The sequence below is a fragment of the Dama dama genome, chromosome 23 (genome assembly GCF_033118175.1).
Source record: "Dama dama isolate Ldn47 chromosome 23, ASM3311817v1, whole genome shotgun sequence".
In the NCBI taxonomy this organism is placed as follows: Eukaryota; Metazoa; Chordata; class Mammalia; order Artiodactyla; family Cervidae; genus Dama; species Dama dama.
The window spans coordinates 52,861,587-52,882,783 of record NC_083703.1 but is presented as its reverse complement, the minus strand read 5'-3'; the positions used below and the strand labels follow the sequence as shown (position 1 = coordinate 52,882,783).

The 21,197-nt window shown below is 43.3% G+C and overlaps 1 protein-coding gene across 1 annotated transcript in view; it reads left to right on the top strand.

Moving 5' to 3' along the window:
• TMC2 (transmembrane channel like 2) overlaps positions 1-21,197 on the top strand; it is a 96,665-nt gene that overhangs the window by 69,376 nt on the left and 6,092 nt on the right. Inside the window, exons 11-16 of the mRNA XM_061125671.1 lie at positions 1,240-1,419; positions 3,479-3,628; positions 5,563-5,691; positions 7,205-7,272; positions 8,277-8,516; positions 17,603-17,728. Coding sequence (XP_060981654.1) covers positions 1,240-1,419; positions 3,479-3,628; positions 5,563-5,691; positions 7,205-7,272; positions 8,277-8,516; positions 17,603-17,728 — 893 coding nt within the window. The remainder of the gene's footprint in view (positions 1-1,239; positions 1,420-3,478; positions 3,629-5,562; positions 5,692-7,204; positions 7,273-8,276; positions 8,517-17,602; positions 17,729-21,197) is intronic.

Below are 21,197 nucleotides of genomic sequence, written 5' to 3'. Positions count from 1 at the left end.
TAGATTTAAATATAAATGTATCAGTGATTTCAATGAATGTGAATGAATGATAGCTATAGCTCAAAGTCAGTGGTGATCAGATTGAGTTTTTTAAAAATGCTATTTACACTTAATTTCTAAAACCCTGAGCTATGAAAGGAATTCAAAAGATGCTCAAGATGAATTCTGCCTTTAATGGAATTGTCAGTCTCCTCAGGAAGCAGGTTTGACAAGAATAAACTTTGGCACAACCAGTAATAGGCAGGAAGAATGTGATCAAATAAGAAGTTTCGCATTTCAGATGTGTGGCAGGTGGGAAAGCCCATGTGAGCCAGAGAGACTGAGGGGATTTTATGGCAAAGGCAGGAATCAAGCTGAGCATCAGACAAATGTTAAGAGAAGGGCCATGGTGGATGTGGTGCCAGGATGGCTTTCTAGGCAGGAAGAACCGCATGAGCAGGGCTGGAAGAATGAAGGTCATGAGAAGCCAACCCAAAGGTCAGTGTGAGCAGGCAGAGGGGAGTGAGCCACAGTCCAGAGAGCTGATCAACCTGCACTTTGATCAGCAGTTCAGGATACTTTCACTAGGTGAGCAGACTCAGCGGCAGAGAAAACATTCTACTGTGGCTGGCAGTTCCATTATTCGAGTCAGGATTTTAACAAAGTTGAAGCCAAAATTTAGTTCTTACCAGGTTCTGTGCTGTCAGCTTATGACTTATCTCCTGATTCTCACAAGGAAGTCCACCATCACCATTTTACACACAAAGAAATAAGAAGCTCAGAGAAATTATGTAACTTTCCCTAAATTACAAAGTCAGCAATCAATAGAGCAGGGTCTAAAACCCAGAGAGCTGACCCCAAAGGCCACACTCTACACCACATGCCTCTACCATTGGTTCTGTTCCATAATTTGAGCTTCTGGTCTTCCACTCTCCTGAGATGAGATGACTCTTAATGATTCACAACTGTTACCAAACACAAAGCACTGTCCCATGTGTTAATTCATTTCCTTCTCAAAGATAGTTTGCTATTTTTATCAATGCTACTGGTAACAATCATTGTGACAAGCAGTCCCAGAGCATGTTGGCTCCTATGTCAGGGTCACAGAGCAAGTTGTGGAGACCCCAGGTGGGGCATTTCTAGAGGCAGAGGAGGGGGCAGGCAACCAGGAGATGGAGATGAACGACCCTGGGAGCACAGAGATGGTGGACAAGCAAGTGACATTGATGACAAACTAGCCCAGCTCTCCTGACTTCCCAGGTAGAAATTGTGATGTCTCTGCTTGGGATGTTTTGTCCTCCTCTGTTTGAAACCATTGCCGCCCTGGAGAATTACCACCCACGCATTGGACTGAAGTGGCAGCTGGGGCGCATCTTTGCACTCTTCCTGGGAAACCTCTACACCTTTCTCTTGGCCCTGATGGATGACGTCCACCTGAAGGTAGAGACCACAAACTTCTTCCCAATTCCCAGTGTCCACCATGTTGCTTGTTTAAATATAATAATTTCCTTTTGTATGATTTATATTAAGTAAATTTTAGAAAGATCAGAAAAATTAAATGAAGAAAAAATGTTGCCAGATTCCTATGACCCAACTGTTAACATTTTGCTTCAGTTCTTTACTGTCTTTTTCTTAGGCTATCTTTTTTCACATCCTCCTCCTGTCATTTGATAACCTTAATATTTTGTCTGCAGCCTTTCCAGTACTGTTTCTTAGCTGCCATATGTGTTTACCAGCTGACAAGTGTCCAATGAAATAATAAGTGATGGGTGAGTTACCCTTTCATCCCTGCTCACCAGTTATGGTGCACCCACCAAGTCAGGCCCTGGGGGTACAGCTGAGAGCAAGACACAGTTCTGTTCCAGGGGAGACAGACTCATTCATCACAGCACTCTGGGCCAGGTGCTTCAGTGGGGGTGAGTCCAGGGCAGTGGGACAGTGCTCAGGGGGGCTGCAGACCCCACCATGAGGGATCTTAGCGGACACTGGAAAAAATCAGAGGGAAGAATTTATGCAAATAGAGAACTGTGAGTTAGCTGAACAATAGCATGGAGGGCAGGAAGTGAAAGATGAAACTGGGGCAAGGGTCAGATGGTGATGCTCCTCTTTCCCATGCCTCCCTCCTCATGAATTTTCCTGAGATTAACAAGAAGCTGCTGGAAGATTCTAAGCATAGTAGTGACTAGATCTGGCCCTTGCCTACCCTCCATCTGCAGCCTGCACCTCTCACTTCCCTCCTACCCTAAAAAACTGCTTCACCCTTCCGAGCTCACATTTCCTCCTCTCTTGCCTCACTCTCCACTCTCCTCCCCTTGTTTGAGGAGTTGAGTTATCCTCCTGCAGTTTGGCTCACAGGTCCCCACCTCCAGGAATGGGCCTCATGGCCTGAAGTGGATTTCCTCAGTCCCCAGAGAAAATTTCCCACAGCTTTTATCACCCTGTTCTGCAAGTGTCTGTTTATCTCTGTCACTTACTGTTGGTCCTTTAATGGACCAGAACCTGGTGGTCCGGAGTCGACAATAAGAAAGTAAAAGAGAAAGAGGTTGATATTCCCTGGTTTACACAGAGAACCAATAAAGCTCTTTGCACAGAGCTTGCACTGCTTCACGTAGGCACCAGGCGCCCTCTCGAGGGGGTTAAGGCGAGAGGCTCTTAGAAGCCCGGGAAAGAAAGAGAGCTCAGCGGGCTTCCGCGCTCCAAGGAATTAGCGAGAAAGAGAGAGAAAAGGAAAGAAAGACACGGGGACCCAAGCTCTGATGGTACCAGGTGTTTTATTCAACATGGTGTGGGTATATATACTGTCTTACAAGATAGCTATCCTCAGCAAAGATAAAGATTAAATTTCCAGACTTACAAAACCTAAGGTGATCCATATTAAAGAGAGAGAGTTGTAAACAATCACTTTTACCATATGGTTTGTAAAAACGAAGAGGGTACTTATCACTGTATAGAAAACCTAATGAAGGAAATGCATGGATTCCTCAGCCCCGGGAGAGGCTTGCCTCTCCTCTTAATTCCTGAATATTCAGGAATTAATAAGGAACAGAGGATTCATGACAGATCCAAAACAGCACACAGGAAGCCTCCTGTTAAATGCTTCCTGACAACTTACTACTAGACTGAGGAAGTGTAAGTGTCGCTTACTAGACTGGCAGTTTTCTGAGGTAAACCGTTCCCTCCTGTGTCACTCACGTGTCTCCATTGCCTTACATGCCCAGAATAAATTAACCTCTAAATAAGAATGAATACTTGGATGGATGAATAATAACTTAAAGAAGAAAAATTCCTGGAAAAGACCCAGGGACTTCAGCCAGTTGCCCCCCTCTTCTCTATAGACTCAAAGGCTGGGGAGGGCAGTTCTGGAGAGACCCTGTTAAGGGATAGGGCAGAGGCTAGATGGTAGGGTTGTGACATATGCTGGCTTGAATTGTTCTTTCTGTAGAAACTGTTGGACCTTCCCTGGCTCTTTCCAACCCCACATCTCCATCTTCCCTTCTAGCTTTCTAATGAAGAGACGATAAAGAACATCACTCACTGGACTCTGTTTCACTACTACAACTCCTCAGGTTGGAATGAGAGTGTCCCCCGGCGCCCCCTGCACCCTGCAGATGTGCCCCGGGGTTCTTGCTGGGAGACGGCGGTGGGCATTGTGAGTAATCACACTTTCCTGAAAAGGTGGTCCCTATTCTCAGCTCTTTGTTATCCCTTCCCTGATGTTTCCATGTCTCCAAAATATCAAGCCAGCATTTCTTAGAAAAGTTCCACCTTTTCACATTGCCCTTTTTTGCAGTGTCCCACACATTTCTCTATGTCCTCCATCTGCCAATCTAATACCACTTGAATGTATTTAGTTTTACTGCAGATTTCACTAAAAGCCTGAGGTTCTCCACCTGGAAATGATAAATAGATAATCCTAAAACTGGGTACAGGATTTTGTGTGTATATGCATCTGTGCATTTTTCTGTAAAGAGAATTAAAGGTTTTCATTAGAAAGTCAGAAATTAACAACCATTTCCACTTACCTACTTTCACTACTGTCCTTGTACTTAACACAGTGCAGGTTTCTAAGGCTAGTGTTCTTTGCCTCCATAGGCAGAAATCTGAAGTATTCACAGGTAACATAGGGATCAGCTGCCTTCTCCTCCTTGCATGGGGTTTCTATTCACCTGTCACCGCTGAATAATCCACTCCCCTAAAGCATTAGAAAATTATGTTTTTAACTGAGGGTAATGAAGTCCAGTGGAAGAGCGGATTACATCACACACTCTGACAAACACTGCCTACAGGCCCATCAGCAGATATTTTCCTGCCGCAGAGTCTCTTTCCCACGGGGTCCTGGGGGATTTTCTCTCTACTTGCTTCATGGAGGACTAAGACTCACCACTTCTCATCTCCTCTGGCCCAGATTCCCGCCTTCTCATCAAATCCTCTTCATCTTTAATGTGAAGAGCAACTCACATTTATAAACCCATCATAGTTGTGTAACAGAGAAAGTCTTCACATGAGTAAAACCCACCTTCTTTGGAAGACAGAAGAGTTCATTACCCATGTGATTCCTTTGGAATATTCTGCTGTAGAATTTCTCTATTCCTACTTCATATCCTTGGAGGGCATCTCTCTTGACTTCCTCCCTGAATGCCCATCACTGATTAAAGCTTGCTTCTTTCTGAGCTTGCTGGTGATGATAGGTTTGAAGTGTTATGCCCTGCTTACCTATGTTCATCTCCACCCCAGGCCCCAGAGCATCACCTTGCACAGATGTGGAGACCAAATACAAGTTGGTTTGTCTTTTACTTAAGAGCATTAGTATTGAGGAAAAACCATATAAACTCATCAGCTGTTCATCCAGCAAACATTTATTAATCATCTTGGAAGATACAACAGTGAATAAAGCAGGCCCTATGCCCCCTGGGAACTCCAAGTCTTTTGGATGTCTTGAAGGTTTTAATGATGTCTGGTAGATCTTTTCAACTTTTTAAAAAATTAATAAATTATATGTACTCTGCAAAGCAGAGAAAACTTTGTTTCTTTGCTTTGAGCTCTTCTTCCATGTGCCTCTGTAAAAAACCTAGATTATTTTCTCTACATACCAAAAAGAAAAAATTCAATCAGCAGGGGTGAAGAATGTCAGCAGCTGTCCCCAAGGACAGTGGTCAGATTCAGCCTTAGTTGGTACAGATGGTACTTCAGAGCAGGTGGGGGAAGCAAGGAGTAAGCCTTCAGATCTTTCATTTGTGCAATAGTGCTGATAAGTACCAAATACTGGGTGTTACCAACTGCCAGGAAATTTGTATGCATAATCACTAAGCTTCCCAATAACCTTGCAAGGTTAATGTCAACATCAAAATGTTCAGGGACTATTCAAAGCAATAAATTAGTAACTTGTAACTAATTTAACTGGAACCTATAGCAAACATTTTTCAAAGCATGGAGTCTTATCTGTACCACCATTCTGCTACCATCAATCAGAGAGTCACAAAAGAGAATATGGAGTGTGGGGGGCATGGCATGGCTGCAGTCAGTTGGGAGAAGTGGGTATGGTCAAACCCTGACCACCCCCTTTCGCTTTGTTCCTTTTTGCAGGAATTCATGAGGCTGACAGTGTCCGACATGCTGGTGACATATATCACCATCCTGCTGGGCGACTTTCTGCGGGCTTGTTTTGTCCGGTTCATGAACTACTGCTGGTGCTGGGACCTGGAGGCTGGATTTGTAGGTCACTGTTTCCTGAACATTCTGCAGAAAGGCATTCCAACCATTCTCTCTGATACAGTTAGATGCATTCTATTATTTTCTTTAGATATTTAGTGTTAATCTCTACTCTGTGAAGTAGTAAAGTATTTCATTTTTTCCTAGGAAAGACAAAATCCAATAGATAAAAAAGTTTGTTTTTTTTAATATTTTCAAATTTTAAATTCCCAAGATTTAACCTTCCTGTATTCGGATTTGGCATGTTTCCTCCTTTGATCCACACTCATGTGGCCTTCCTTTTCTCTCTCCTCACTTTGTTTTCTTCTTCCCTCATTCCTGTCACTTTTTATCTCCATATCTGGAAGACAAATCAGGAAGCAGGTTTAAGCTGGCCTCAGAAAGACCCCAACTCCCCACTGCAGCTCCCCAGTGCTCACATGCTTTGTGTCCTTTCAAACAGTTGACTGACCTCCAAAACTCTGAAAATAAGAGTCAGGTTGAAAATGGGAATCTGTCTGAGCTCACTCCTTTCCAAGAGGAAGATGAGAAGGAGAAAAGAGAATTGGAGGAGTGATTGATTTATTTTGTTTGCTTTTAAAGCTTTCTTTACATTTGACTCCTCGATTAATTATTTGCATTTTGTTATTTATTATATTTACACCTTAGATTACTTGATTATAATTTCAACATACATTTCTGATTAAAGCATTGATAAAATGTTCTCTTAAGGGGTCTCCCAAGAACACACTGTCAACCTGCTGGCCCTACAAGGTAAAATTCTCTCTCATTTTTTTAAAATTTGACTACACCTTGTGGCTTGTGGAATCTTAGTTCTCTTACCAGGGATTGAAGCTGGACCCCCAGCAGTAGAAGGGTGGAGCCCTAATCCCTGGACCACCTTGGAATTTCCAAAAAAAATTTCTCATTATTTAAATTGAAGAAGACATTGAAGAATTCTTCAAGCTTGAGAAATTTAAAACTCTTTTTAGGGGCTTCCCTGTTGGCTCAATGGTAAGGAATCTGCCTGCCAGTTCAGGACCACAGTTTCGATCCCTAGTCCGGGCAAATCCCACATGCCACGGGACAACTAAGCCTGTGGTTCAACCACAAGTATTGAACCTGTGCGCTACTGAGCCCGTGAGCTGCAAGTACCAAAGCCCAGACACATTGCAAAGCCATGTGCTCTGCAACAAGAGAAACCACTGCAATGAGAAGCCTGCGCACTGCAACTGGAAAGTAGCCCCTGCTTGCCACAACTGAAGAGCAGCAACAAGCTCTCCGCGAGCAGCAATGAAGACCCAGCACAGTCAAAAATAAATAATAAATAAATCTTAAGGAAAAAAAAATAAAACCTCCTTTTAAAAAGTTGAAAACATGTTAAAGAAATAGAACCCTGAATCTAAGGTTCCTCTCTGGTCACCAGAGCAGGCTCTTTGGAGTGGAGTGGCTTGGTCAGTTGGCTGGTAGTGGGATCTGGCTGACACCACCTAACAGACTTTTTCTCTCTCTCCCCTCTTTCTCTCTTTCCCTTCAGCCCTCATATGCTGAGTTTGATATTAGTGGAAATGTGCTTGGTTTGATCTTCAACCAAGGAATGATCTGGTGAGTTATACATTTCCTCTGGGCATTACCTCATCTGGGGAGTCAAAAAGCTGGAATCCCAGGCTTAGCCTCTCAGTCATCAGGAGAGAGGCTGGACAAGTCATCTGGCCTCTCTGAGCTCCTTTCCTTCACTTGAGCAGGACTAGATTTGAACCAGAACGGTGTCTGGCCCACTCTGTTGCTACCATGTACATGGCAAGCAGAGAGAAGAGTGAAGGAGAGAGAAGGAAAAAAGGAAGAAGGAGGAAGGAGAGAGGAGAGAAGCAAGAAAGGAAAAAGGAAAAAGTAGGATGAGAAGGAAGGAAGAGAAAGAAAGGGAGGGAGAAGGAAGTGGTGGGGAGGAAAGATAGGAAAGAGGGAGACACATGAACTAAGGAAGCTGCCTGACTTCAGCCAAAGACTTTCAAGTGTGTTAGTTGCTCAGTCATGTCCAACTCTTTGTGACCCCATGAACTGTAGCCCGCCAGGCTCCTCTGTCCATGGGATTCTCCAGGCAGGAATACTGGAGTCGGTTGCCATTTCCTTCTCCAGGGGATCTTCCTGACCCAAGGATTGAACCCTGGTCTCCTGCATTGCAGGCAGTTTCTTTATCATCTGACCCACCAGGGGACCTGGCAAAGGCTTTCAAGGGCTCATTGCAAGCCAACATCCAATTCTTTTAATTTAAGGACTTCAGATACTTTTCTGAGCAGCAGTGCAGTTTAATGGAGACCACAGAGTAACAGGCGGCCATGTAATTTGCTCCATGGCTGGAGGTGGGGCAGTGGTAAAATCCTGGCCAGAACCCAAGCCAGTAATGCTTGGAGCATCCCTGTCCTGAGGAATGGATGGCTATGGCTTAGTGATAAATGTCCTGGCTAAGTGTGAGATCCCTTCCCTTGGGACCTACAGGGAAAGCAGCAAGGCCTCCTGCCCCTAGCCCATCAGCCCCATTTCCTTCTGCCATCTTTCCCTGGCCTCTCCTGCTGTCCAGTCAACCAGGTGTGCCATCTCTGCCCTTCCAGGATGGGTTCCTTCTACGCCCCAGGACTGGTGGGCATCAATGTGCTGCGCCTGCTGACCTCCATGTACTTCCAGTGCTGGGCGGTGATGAGCAGCAATGTCCCCCACGAACGCGTGTTCAAGGCCTCCCGCTCCAACAACTTCTACATGGGCCTCCTGCTGCTGGTGCTCTTCCTCAGCCTCCTGCCCGTGGCCTACACCATCATGTCCCTTCCGCCCTCCTTCGACTGCGGGCCATTCAGGTGCACAGTCTCGGTTGGAGGGGAGCAGCTCCTCTCCTGGGGCAGTCTGCTCAGAGGTCTCAGGCCCAGAATTCCAGTTCTGATATCACATCAGCCTGCAAAAGGCCATGGAGTGGAGCTTTGGGCAAGTTATTAACACTGTCAACAGAGCTTTCTGCAGGATGGAGATGTTCTATGTCTGTGCTATCCAACATGGTAGACACCAGCCACATCTGGCTGTGAAGCACTCAAAATGAGGACCAAGAAGTTCAATTCCTAATTTTATTTCATTTTAATTAATTTTAATGTAAATAACCAGCAGTGGCTAATGGCTACCATATTTGTTATGGTATGGTTATGGTTCTCCAACTCATATTGTAGAGTGCAGTTCTAACTTTTTAACATATGGATAATCTACTGCCCTGGATTACCTTAGGATGAGTTAACAGGGGGTATTCTGAAAATGAAATGACCATCCATTTACAAGTGCCATTGAAATGTGAAGCAGCTGCCAAGACCCTTGACCTGGTCCCCGTGCTCTACAGAGCACTATGGGCCAGACTAGGTTCAGAGACACTGTATAAAGAGATAATTATGTAAGGAGGTAGATGGAGAGGTAATGTGCATCCACTATTCTGTTTTCAAATGCAACACCCTCTGAAAACAAAGCCCTTTCTTTCCTGCATAAAAAAAGACTCTGTGGTTCAAGAGTTTGGGATCCTGCCCCCGCTATCAGCCACTTCCTTACTTAGAAATGCGCAGTGCACACTCCTTTATTCAAGGCTCTGCAGTAGCGTGCAGTGACAAATGGTGTGCAAGCTGGTGCCTCTATCCCAACTAACCACAGATCCTTGCTTCACAGAACACCATCCAGGGCCAGGAGGAGGGTGAGGCAAGTAAGGTGCCCACCCTGCACTTGTACAACCCCGAGGGCAGTACCTCCTTAAACTGTGCCCCCAAGGCCTCACCCCCCTCACTCCAGTCCCGTCCCTGCCTGCTAACATGGGTCCACACGCTTTGGGAAATGCTGGGCTGGAACTTGGTTTATAACGTTCTGACCTTGAGAAAGCCTGTGGTTGTGCCCCACAGCAAAGGCCTGGAGTTCTGAGGAGTCCTTGGCAGGAGGGCTCACAGCAGAGTGTGATGGGGCTGCAAAGGGGTCCAGACAGGAGGAAAAGGGGGGCTGAATCCGGAGTGGAGGGCCACACTGAGCAGTAGGAGGCCTGGATGCCAGGCTGAGGGGCAACCACAGCGGCAGAAGTGGCAGAAGCCTCTTTTGGCTTCTTCCTGAGCAAGGTTTGGAAGGCTGGGCTCTGGAAGTGAACACTGGTGCCCCTTTTCCCAGACCACCCACCTGTCCCAGGCAGGAGGTCAGTGAGTGGGCCCCCACCACGTCTGGCCCTCAGCACCTGCCCCACTCTTGCTTCATCTGCTTCCTGAGGCCCTTGACAGCCGACCCCCAGATAGCAGAGAAACGGACCTGAAGAGCCTAGGAGAACATATAGCTGCCACCTCCTTCCTATCACTCTTCTAATCAAAACCCACCAGCAGCTAGAACATTCATCACAGCTGTTCTCTCACTTGCTTCAGTGAAAGTGAAAGTCGCTCAGTCCTGTCTGACTCTTCACGACCTCATGGACCATGCAGTCCGTGGGATTCTCCAGGCCAGAATACTGGAGTGGGTAGCCTTTCCTTTCTCCAGGGGATCTTCCCAACCCAGGGATCGAACCCAGGTCTCCCGCATTGTGGGTGGATTCTTTACCAGCTAAGCCACAAGGGAAGCCCAAGAATACTGGAGTGGGTAGCCTATCCCTTCTCCAGGGGATCTTCCTGACCCAAAAATTGAACCAGGGTCTGCTGCATTGCAGGGGGATTCTTTACCAACTGAGGTGTCAGGAAAGCCACTTGCTTCAGAGCTTTACTCAGTGCTCTCATTTTCAGTGAGGCCTTCCCGAGAGACAGTAACTAAAATCACACATACATACACACACATACACCTTATCATTACTTCTGATTATCACATCTCTTTATCAACATCTAGCATGCCACTCTTTTTCCTTTTTTAATCTTATTTGTTGCCCATCTCCCCACCAGATCATAAGCTCCATGAAGGTGTGATTTTCTTTTTCTTCCTTTCTCTCTGGTTTACACCCAGTATCTAGGAGAAAACATCTGGTTTATGGTCAATGCTTTAACCAGCCTCTTCACCTTGCATAAATTCACTTTTCCAGGGGGGGACTTAGGGTTTGGACCAAATCCAGGCAGGCAACAGAAATGAGTGAGGTGGACAGCATTGTACAGCATGAAGTTAAAAGTAAGAGTTGGCAAACTATAGCCATGGGCCAAATCCAGACCACCCCTTGTTTTTGTAAATAAAGTTTTATTGGGATACAGCCTCATGCATTTGCTTGCATATAATCTATGGCTGCTTTCTAATTACAACAGCAAAATTTGAGTAGCTCCAACAGAGACCACCTGGTTCACAAAGTCTAAAATCTTTTCAGAGAAAAATTGCCACCTCCATGATTTAGAGCATAGCATCTAGAGCCTGATCTGTCGTTTGCCAGCTGGGTCATCTTGAACAAGTTACACTGCAAGTTCATCACCTCTGAGATGGAAACAATGGTAGTGCCTCCTTCATAGAGTGGCTGTAAGGATTTAGTGGGCTATTAATCTATAAAGTACTTGGAGAAGTGTGCTAATCCTTAGTAGGACATATATACAAGTTTGTTAGTTTCAGTCCTGCCAAAATCCAGGGTAGCTGGTAGTCATAACAATACTATGAGGTGGTAAGCATTTTCTATACCAGGGATCAGCTAACTTTTTCTTTTAGAGCCTGAAAGTACATATTTTAGGCTTTGGGGATCAAGAGGCAAAAATCAAGACTATTATGTAGGTACTTCTATAATAACAGGAGAGGAACAAACATCCACAAAGTTTTTATTGACAAAATTAAAAATATGATAATAATAGAGTATAATTTTTTGTAATACAGGGCTATGAATGAGAAGAATGGAATTCTTCTGAGGGAAAGGAGGTGATATTTCACACAATAGTAGGTCAAAGTTGCTATTCTCTATCGTCAAAAATCAGGGGATTCCTTGGTGGTCCAGTGGTTAAGACTGCACTTCCACTGCAGGGGGTGTGTATTCAGTCCCTGGTTGGGGAACTAAGATCCCACAGGCCATGCAGCCAAAAAAAAAAAAAAAAAGTCAATTGTCCTGCCCAGACTGCTGCCTTTGCTGCCTGGATCCACTTTAGTAACATGGCAACACATCGCCACCATAGGAAAAAAAATTGACACAAGCTTCATTACTGCCAAGCCATTGAACTGCTGTGCAGTAGGACAAGTCAGGATATTCAGTTTCTATTTCTGATAAAAATTTACAGATATTAAAATGATTAAAAGTCATGAGAGAAAATGTTTACCATTGACATTGTTGATTCAGTTGTACATGATAGATTCAAATGTTTTCTGCAAATTACTTAGTGATGAATAAGAATAACCATAGTCTGCACAAACTGAAAATTTCACAAGCTATGTTAATTTGTTCAGTTGTGCCTTCTTCTTCACTGTATATAGTTTGACCATTGTCAGTTGTAGCACATCATAGCAGAATTCTACTTGTAGAATTCTACATGTAGCACATTCTACTTCATTTCCGTTGTGCTAAATCCCAGTCAATTCAGTTGTACTAAATTAGTGTTTTCTCAATTTCTTTGAGAAAATTTCACCCATATGTGTCCTGCACAGAATATTCATAGGAGTTAATTCTCCGGTCACCTCAGACTTGGCGTTAACTCCTCAAATAAACAACTGAGCAGTATCAGTTACATCTATTGACTCATCAAAAGCCAAGGAAAGCCACTTGAGATCACTTGCCTTGTGTCTGAATAGGACATTGTTCTCAATGTCTTCAACTCCTCAAGCAGCTGCTCTTGGTGGAAAATCTAGAAGTTTTAAGTTTATTTTCTCTGAATACGTTTCTTTAGCTCCTATAATTTAATTACTTCATCACTGGTAAATGAGAAACATGATTTTGGAAACTAGAGGAAAGGGGATCCTTGTTGTATAGAGACAGAAAGTTTAGCTAAACTATGTCCTTCTGTTACATGGAAAATTAAATTTGTAAATGATAAACTTGAATGTTTAGCTGAGAATGTTTTTCTCAAGATCAATCTTAGTAAAAACTATTTTTCTCTGTTTTTCATTGAAGTATAGCTGATTTACAATGTTGAGCCAATTTCTGTTGTACAGCAAAGTAACTCAGTTATATACATGCATACATTCTTTTTTTAAATATTCTTTTCCATTACAGTTTATCCCAGGAGATTGTATATAACTTCCTGTTCTATAAGTAGCACCTTGCTTATCCATTCTAAATGTAATAGCTTGCGTCTGCTAACCCCAAACTCTTCCCCCAACCCCCCACTCCTTGTCAACTACAAGTCTGTTCTCTGTCTGTGAGTCTGTTTCTGATTTGTGGATAAATTCATTTGTGTTATATTTTAGATTCCACATATAAGTGATATTATATGGTATTTCTCTTTCTCTTTCTGACTCACTTAATATGATAATCTCTAATTGTGTCCATGTTGCTGCAAATGGCATTATTTCATTCTCTTTAAGTTTCACTCTCTTTAAGTTTCATTCTCTTTAAGTAGTTTTCCTTTGTATATATGTACTACATCTTCTGAATCCATTTTATCTGTCAGTGGATACTTAGATTGTTTCCATGTGTTAGCTATTGTGAATACTGCTGCTATGTACATAGGCTGCATGTATATTTTTGAATGACAGTTTTGTCCAGGTATGTGCCCAGGAGTGGAATTGCTGGGTTATATGGTAGTTCTATTTTTCAGTTATTTTAAGGAACCTCTATAACATTCTCCATAGTAGCTGCACCAATTTACATTCCCACCAACAGTGTAGGAGAGTTTCCTTTTCTCCACACCCTCTCCAGCATTTATTTGTAGACTTTTTCATGATGGCCATTCTGATCAGTGTGAGGTGGTACCTCATTGTAGTTTTCTTTAATTAATTTTTTATTTTATCTTTGTTTGTGCTGGGTCTTCATTGCTGTGTGCAGGCTTTCTCTAGTTGCTGAGAGTGGGGGCTACTCTCCAGTTGTGGTGCTCAGGCTTCTCACTGCGGTGGCTCCTCTTCTTATGGAGCACAGGCTCCAGGGACACGAGCTTCAGAAGTTGTGGTGCATCAGTTTAGCTGCTCACAGGATTGAACCTGTGTCCTCTGTACTGACAGGCAGATTCCCATCCACTGAACCACCAAGGAAATCCCTTACTGTAGTTTTTATTTGCATTTCCCTAATAATTAGTGATGGTGAGCATCTTTTCATGTTCCTACTGGTCATCTGTATATCTTCTTTAGAGAAATGTCTATTAAGATGTTCTGTCCATTTTTCAACTGAGTGGTTTGTTTTTCTGTTGTTGAGTTTATAAGCTGTTTGTATGTTTTGGAGATTATAGATGAGGATATTTCTGAGCAGTGTTGAAGGTGCAGCCTGGTTACTTCTTGCCATTTATACTAAAATGTAAGAAAGAGACAAATTGAGGAAAGAACTGATAAGCAAAAAAGAACCAGGACTTGATGATTTTAGAAATTCTCAGCCTAGTCAGATTGCAGAAGACACCAAGAGCAGATTCTCTGTCAGGAAAGTATGCTCTAAGCAGAAAGTCAAGGGGGAGGCTGAATAACCTTCTGCTAGCACTTCTAAAGGATCATAAGATCTGAATATTCATTCACACAGAAGATTCTTTTAAGAATCTTTAAAGAAGGTTGTTTAACTCAGATCCTCTCAACCATCTCAGCAGAAGCTAGAAATAGAGATAGAATATCCAGGAATGATCTGTGTAGGACTCTCTTGTGTAGTGAACTGAATTCCCACCACATGGGTAGAAGATCCACCAGGTATTTGAGATGTTGTTATGAGCAGTAACACAGCTTGGACTGAAAGGGGAAGAAAAAAGACAAAACAAAGGAAGCTGTTGGACTCCAAATATTCTACAGACAGTAAACAGGCTAATTAAATCTCCTTAGCTGAAACATGTGCTACTCTTCAAGAACAAAGAAGGATAACTCCAAGGCCAGAGTTTTGGACCTGGAGGGCAGAGCTGCAGGCAGGTATGTCAAGCCAAGGAAAGATTATTTTCAGGTCTTTGAAATCTAATGGAATCTGGCTGATTGGATTTCAAAATTGCTAGGAACTTGTGATTCCTTTCTTCCTTTCTTTTTCTCCTTTTTGAATTGGAATGTCTATAATTGCTATCCTATGGCTGGTCCACCATTGTGTTTTGAGAGTAAATAACATGACTGAAGTGACTGAGCATGCATGTACAACTTGCTTTCTAGCTTCACAGCTCTCATTAGAGATAGAAAGGAATTTTGCCCCTAAAATGTATCATACTCTTGAGTCTCATCTACATCTGATTTAGATGATGAGATTTGGGACTTTGAGTCCATGATATTTAGATGAGATGAGACTTCACCATGTAGGATGGTGGTGAATGTATTTTGCAGGTAGAATGAGTATGAATCTTTGAACCCAGAGAGCAGACTGGTAGGCTATATAATGGCTCCCCAAAATATCTAGATCCTAATTCCTGGAATGGTACTTTATATATCATAATGGCCTTTGGTTATCTGATTAAGGATGTTGAGATGGGGAGATTATCTGAATTAGGCCCTAAAGTGAAAGTGAAGTGAAGTGATGTCCAACTCTTTGGGACCCCATGTACTATAGCCTACCAGGCTCCTCCCTCCATGGGATTCTCCAGGCAAGAATACTGGAGTGGGTTGCCATTTCCTTCTCCAGGGGATCTTCCTGACTCAGGGATCAAACCCAGGTCTCCTGCACTGCAGGCAGACACTTTAACCTCTGAGCCACCAGGGAAGGCCCTGAAGGGCCCTAAATAGCAACTGTCCTTATTAGAGGGAGGCAGAGGGAGATTTGACTATAAAAGATCAGTAAGTGGTGTGACTTTGAAAGCAGGAAGAGATTTGAAGCTTTTATGCTGCTAGCTTTGAAAACAGAAAGGAGCCATGAGCCAAGGAATGCAAGGAATGAATCTCTAAAAGCTAAAAAAGGAAAGGAAACCATCCTCCTTACAGCCTCCCTCTGAAAGGGGAGCAGCCCTGCCAACACCTTGGTTTCAGTCCAGTGAAACCATTTCAGACTTTTTGGGCTCCAGAACTGTAAGAGAATAGTTTGTCTTGTTTTAAGCCACCTATGTGGTAATTTGTTATACAGTAATCACTGAAAATTGTTACATCATCTAATACATTGTAATTCAATGACAAAATAATCTACACTCTATTGTGACTTAAGCATAACATTTGAAGTCCACTTTTCTTGTTTTTACAAAATGGCTATGCACTGATAATTTTAAAAATAAGAAATTAAATGTCATAATATGGTGATATGTATGGCACTTGAAATGCTGTCATGTTACAACTACATCATTGCAATTTATAGTGTGCCGTGCAACAGTGCTAAACATTGAGATGGCCATGCCATCTCTAACACAACTACTCATCTCTGCTATTACAGTACAAAACAGCCACAGGCAATACACAAATAAATGAGCACGGCTGTGTTCCAATAAAACTTATTTACAGACACTGAATTTTTATGAGTCTCAAAATATTATTCTTCTTTTGATCTTTTCCAATTATTTAAAAATGTAAAAACCATTCTTAGCCCCCAGGCCTTAAAATATCAGGTAGCAAGCAGAATTTGGTCCATGGGCCTTTGCTGGCCAGTCCTAACTGACACATAAGAGAAAAGCAAAGCTTCTAGATGCAACATTTTGCATCCTCAATATTTCCTATGAATTCATGTCTATATTCTCCAAACAATCTTCTGAGGTAAATGCTGTTATTATATTTATAATACCATATTATACTACATCATTGTTGCACTATATTATACAGATGAGGAAACCAAGGCAGAGAAATTTTCAGTATCTTACCCAAAGATATCGAATCTCTGCAGCACTACCCAATAGAACTAGATGAGGGGAAAAACTCCACACTGGCTCCTCAAATACAGGAGCTGTTACATGACTACTGAGCACTTGGAATGTGTGACTAATATATTGAATTTTTAATTTAGTTTTAATAGTCACCTTGGACAGTACAGGTCTACCAGGGAGAGTGAGGGTATGAATACAGGCAGAAGGTAAGAAAATTGTCTGTGGTGTCCCACAGCTAATAAATGCAGGAGTGAGGATTTAAATCAGGAATTTCAAAACACAAATTTCATTTCTTGGCACCAAACTACCAATCAAAAACCAACAGCAGTCAGTAATCTCTGGGCGGGTATTTGTGGAAGGCAGTCTACAAAATGGTTGTTAGGTATTCAAAGAATATCAAAATTACTGTTGTAAACTGTCCAGGAGCCTACCCTAGGCAAGCAATCTCCTAGAATTACAACCTGAAGACTAACTGTAGGTATCTTTGAGTCACCATGAGGGTGTCCATCACATCAGTCTCTGGAGAGCTACCCCCAAGTCCAGGGGCCCAGAGGAACCTCCATGTTGGTCTCTAAGCCACATCACAGACCACTTTCTCCCATGAGAGTACACAAGGAAAAAAAACAAACATCTTCATCTTGCCAAGGAAGGGGCCAGGCACAGGAGACCAAGGTCTGAAAGATCATGAGGCATCGTGGGCTGGGGAGTCAGGATGCTGAGGCAGCCCTGAGCCCTCACCTACACGACATCCCCTCATGGGGCCTTTTTTCTTTTTTCCATTTCTATTGGAGTACAATGTTGTGTTATTTTCTGCTGTACAGCAAAGTGAATCAGCTGTTTGTATACATGTATTTCCTCTTTTCTGGATTTCCTTCCCATTTAGGTCACAGAGCATTGAGCAGAGTTCCCTGTGTCACACAGTAGGTGCTCATTAGTTATCTGTTTCATACATAGTGGTGTCTATGTGTCAATTCACTGCAGTCCCTATGCAGAAGAACTCTGTTCTTCCAGGAGAGCAGTGGTGAGTGGCAGCCTGGACCCTCCAAGTGTGGACACAGTCATTCACACCATATGAGCTAAGAAATATGCTATAATGTATCCTCTCCTCTTTCCAGTGGGAAAAACAGAATGTATGACGTCATCCAAGAGACAGTTGAAAATGATTTCCCAACCTTCCTGGGCAAGATCTTTGCCTTCCTCGCCAATCCAGGCCTGATCATTCCAGCCATCCTGCTGATGTTGTAAGTTCGCCGGGAGCCATGGCCCTGCCTCATGGAGACCTCCCCTTGCAGTTGAGACTTCCTTGGCAGGTCCTTCTTTCTTGCCCTCTCAACCTAGATTTCCCAGAAGTAGATCCTCCGACAAGGATTTAAGTGCAAGTAGTTTCCTGGAGGGGGCAGTGTGTGTAGGGACGTAAGACAGAGAAGGGACAGGAAGGTGCATTCTAACTCCTGCGGTGACTTTAATCCTGATGGAAGTTCTGGGAAACAGTGTGCCTCTGAGTTATCCTGCTCAAGGGTGAGAGATCAGGACTTTTTTTTTTTTTCATTTATTGTTATTACTTGGAGGCTAATTATTTTACAATATTGTAGTGGTTTTTGCCATACATTGACATAAATCAGCCATGGATTTACATGTGTTCCCCATCCTGATACCCTCTCCCACCACCCTCCCCATCCCATCCCTCTGGGTCCTCCCAATGCACCATCCCTGAGCACTTGTCTCATGCATCCAACCTGGGCTGGCGATCTGTTTCACACTTGATAATATACATGTTTCAGTGCTATTCTCTCAGATCATTCCACCCTCACCTTCTCCCACAGAGTCCAAAAGTCTGTTCTATACATCTGTGTCTCTTTTTCTGTCCTGCATATAGGGTTATTGTTACCATCTTTTAAAATTCCATATATATGCAGTAGTATACTGTATTGGTGTTTATCTTTCTGGCTTACTTCACTCTGTATAATGGGCTCCAGTTTCATCCATCTCATTAGAACTGATTCAAATGTATTCTTTTTAATGGCTGGGTAATGTTCCATTGTGTATATGTACCATAGCTTTCTCATCCATTCATCTGCTGATGGGCATCTAGGTTGCTTCCATGTCCTGGCTATTATAAATAGTGCTGTGATGAACATTGGGGTACACGTGTCTCTTTCAGATCTGGTTTCTTCGGTGTGTATGTCCAAGAGTGGGATTGCTGGGTCATATGGCAGTTCTATTTCCAGTTTTTTAAGGAATCTCCACACTGTTCTCCATAGTGGCTGTAGATCGGGACATTTTAGATCAGTTCCCATCCATCACAGGTTGAGTGCCGCTGGGAGACATGGCAGGAGAGAGGTGTTGGTTAACTCCCCGGTAGTTTGGGCCAGCTGCTTCCATGGGCAGGAATGATTTCTGTGCAGGCTGGAGAGGAGGCATCAGGCACTGGCAACTGCATGTCTTTCAGGGAACACACTGAAGACAGGGCCCAAGGATAAGAGGAGTCTGGCAGCCGCTGAAGCTCTCTCCAAAACGTCCACCAGAAATATCAAAGACCCACCCCTCAAGAAAGCTGAGACTGATGCAGCCTGTCCCTGGCTGGGCTCATGGGGTTTCTCTGCAGAGCACCCTGTGCATGAGAGCATTCAGTACATTTGTCACCATCATCCTCACAGACTGAACATGTGAGTGGGCTTGGTGATCTCCGTGTCCCCAGTACCAGCTCCATGGCTGGGGCATAGAAGGCAAACAATGAATGTTCAAGGAAGGAAGAGGGCAGTATAAAATATTCCCAACATACAGACATATACAGTCATGTACAAGATCACAAGATTAAACAGATGTTAACATTTAGCAATATTTGCTTCCAATTGGTCTCTTTTTAAAAGAAATAAACATTACACTTCCAGCCCACCTAATCTTTCTCTCTCCCTCCCTCTCCAAAGGTAACCGCTATTTGAATTTTAATCATTTTCAATCTGAACCATTTAATCACATGTATGTACTATTGCTTCTGAGTTATAAAATTTTTCATGACTGGTTCAGACTACACAGCTTTCCTCACTCACATTATGTTTGGCGGACTTTCTCATGTGGATGCATGAACATACATTTTAATGACTCTTCTGTGTTTCATTGTCTCATAAATAATCAATAAACAATCTATAATAGGAAGAGAAAAGGATTTTATTTGAGCCAAACTGAAGACTATATCCCAGAAGACAGCCTCTTAGATAACTCTGAGAAGCTGCTCCAGAGAATCCTGGTTTTCAGCACACTTTTATATCTTGTCAGAACAAAGAACATTAAACAAATCAGGGATACATTCCTTCAAAGTTTCAAAAACAAGAAATAGATCAGCACATACACAATGAATCAGTATGGCCTTGGCACCTGGGCAGGGAGTCTTATCATTGAAGGAGGACTGGAATTGGAATCCTAGGAAAGGAGACATTTAATCTTTATTTTTCACATGGACATTCTTTACTTCTAGTCAATGCACCCTTTTCTTTCATAATTAAAGCTGATATAGGAATCCCCTGGCGGCCTAGTAGTTAACATTCTGGACTTTCATTGCCCTGGCTCAATCTCTGGTCAGGAACTGAGATCCTATAAGCCAAGAGGAGAAAACAAAGAAAGAAAGAAAGCAGATGTACAATGTATGCTTCATAGGCCACACACAGGCTATTTCAGTTAGCATAAAATTCAAGTCAACTCATCTTTAGGCCAGAATGACTTCCCCAAACCTCAATATGTGAAAATTGCTTTTATCAGTTGTATGAATAAACCATAATTTACCCATTTCTCTGCATAGAGATAGGTTGTTTCTGCTTTTCTGCTATTGCAAATGTTCTCCTTATATATGTCTCCTTGTACACAAGAGTTTTCTCTAAAACAGACTTCCAGAAGTGGAATGGCTGGGTCATAGGCATGTGTTTCTTCAATCTTTGTAGACAGTGCTGAATTGCTCTCCAAAATAGGTATATTTCCTTACATCCTTGATTTCAAATAGCCTCCGCTTCTAGTCTGAATGTGAGGGAAGGCTGACATGGTAGCGACCACCACCTGAGGAAATTCTGCAACCCAAATGCCAAAGCTGAACTTGAAGGCTGCACGGGAAAACGCTAAGCTTGGAAGCAGCCTCAAAATAAACACAGCCACCCAGGAGCATTTTATCCTCGCTCATTTCCAGTTCCTCCCTAAAAAATGGGCTGTGAATTAGGACAGCAGGTGAAGCCTGCTGGGCACCTTCCCAACAGATGGTAGTCCCTTCACCTGTCCTCCCTCTGGCCTCTCATCGCCCATAGTCCTCTAAAGTCTTTGCTTCAGGAGGCTCACAGGACACCTCTGACCTATACTCTGCCAAAGGCAATGTAGTTCCTCCATTCTGCCTGCAAGAGAGCTCTAGGACCCTGCTGAAGTGGCTCAGGGTGGCCTCAGGGCAAGGATCGGAAGACCCAAGCTGGGCAGCTGAGGCTTGAAATGCAGGAAGAAAAGTGACAGATAAGGACAAGCTGTCAGAGCACCTAGTCCAGGAGGCACCCCAGGCTTTTGTGGCCCCTCTCAAGTGGTACATCCAGGTCATAACTCCAAATCCCAGGTCCTATGAAAGGGAAACCAGGCTACAGCTTTAAGGACACCTAGTCAGCCAGCGGCGGCTGGCTTCTGAAAAGCACAAGTCCAGGCCAGGCATTCCTATCCATGTACCCTGGGGAGAGGGCCTTCAGG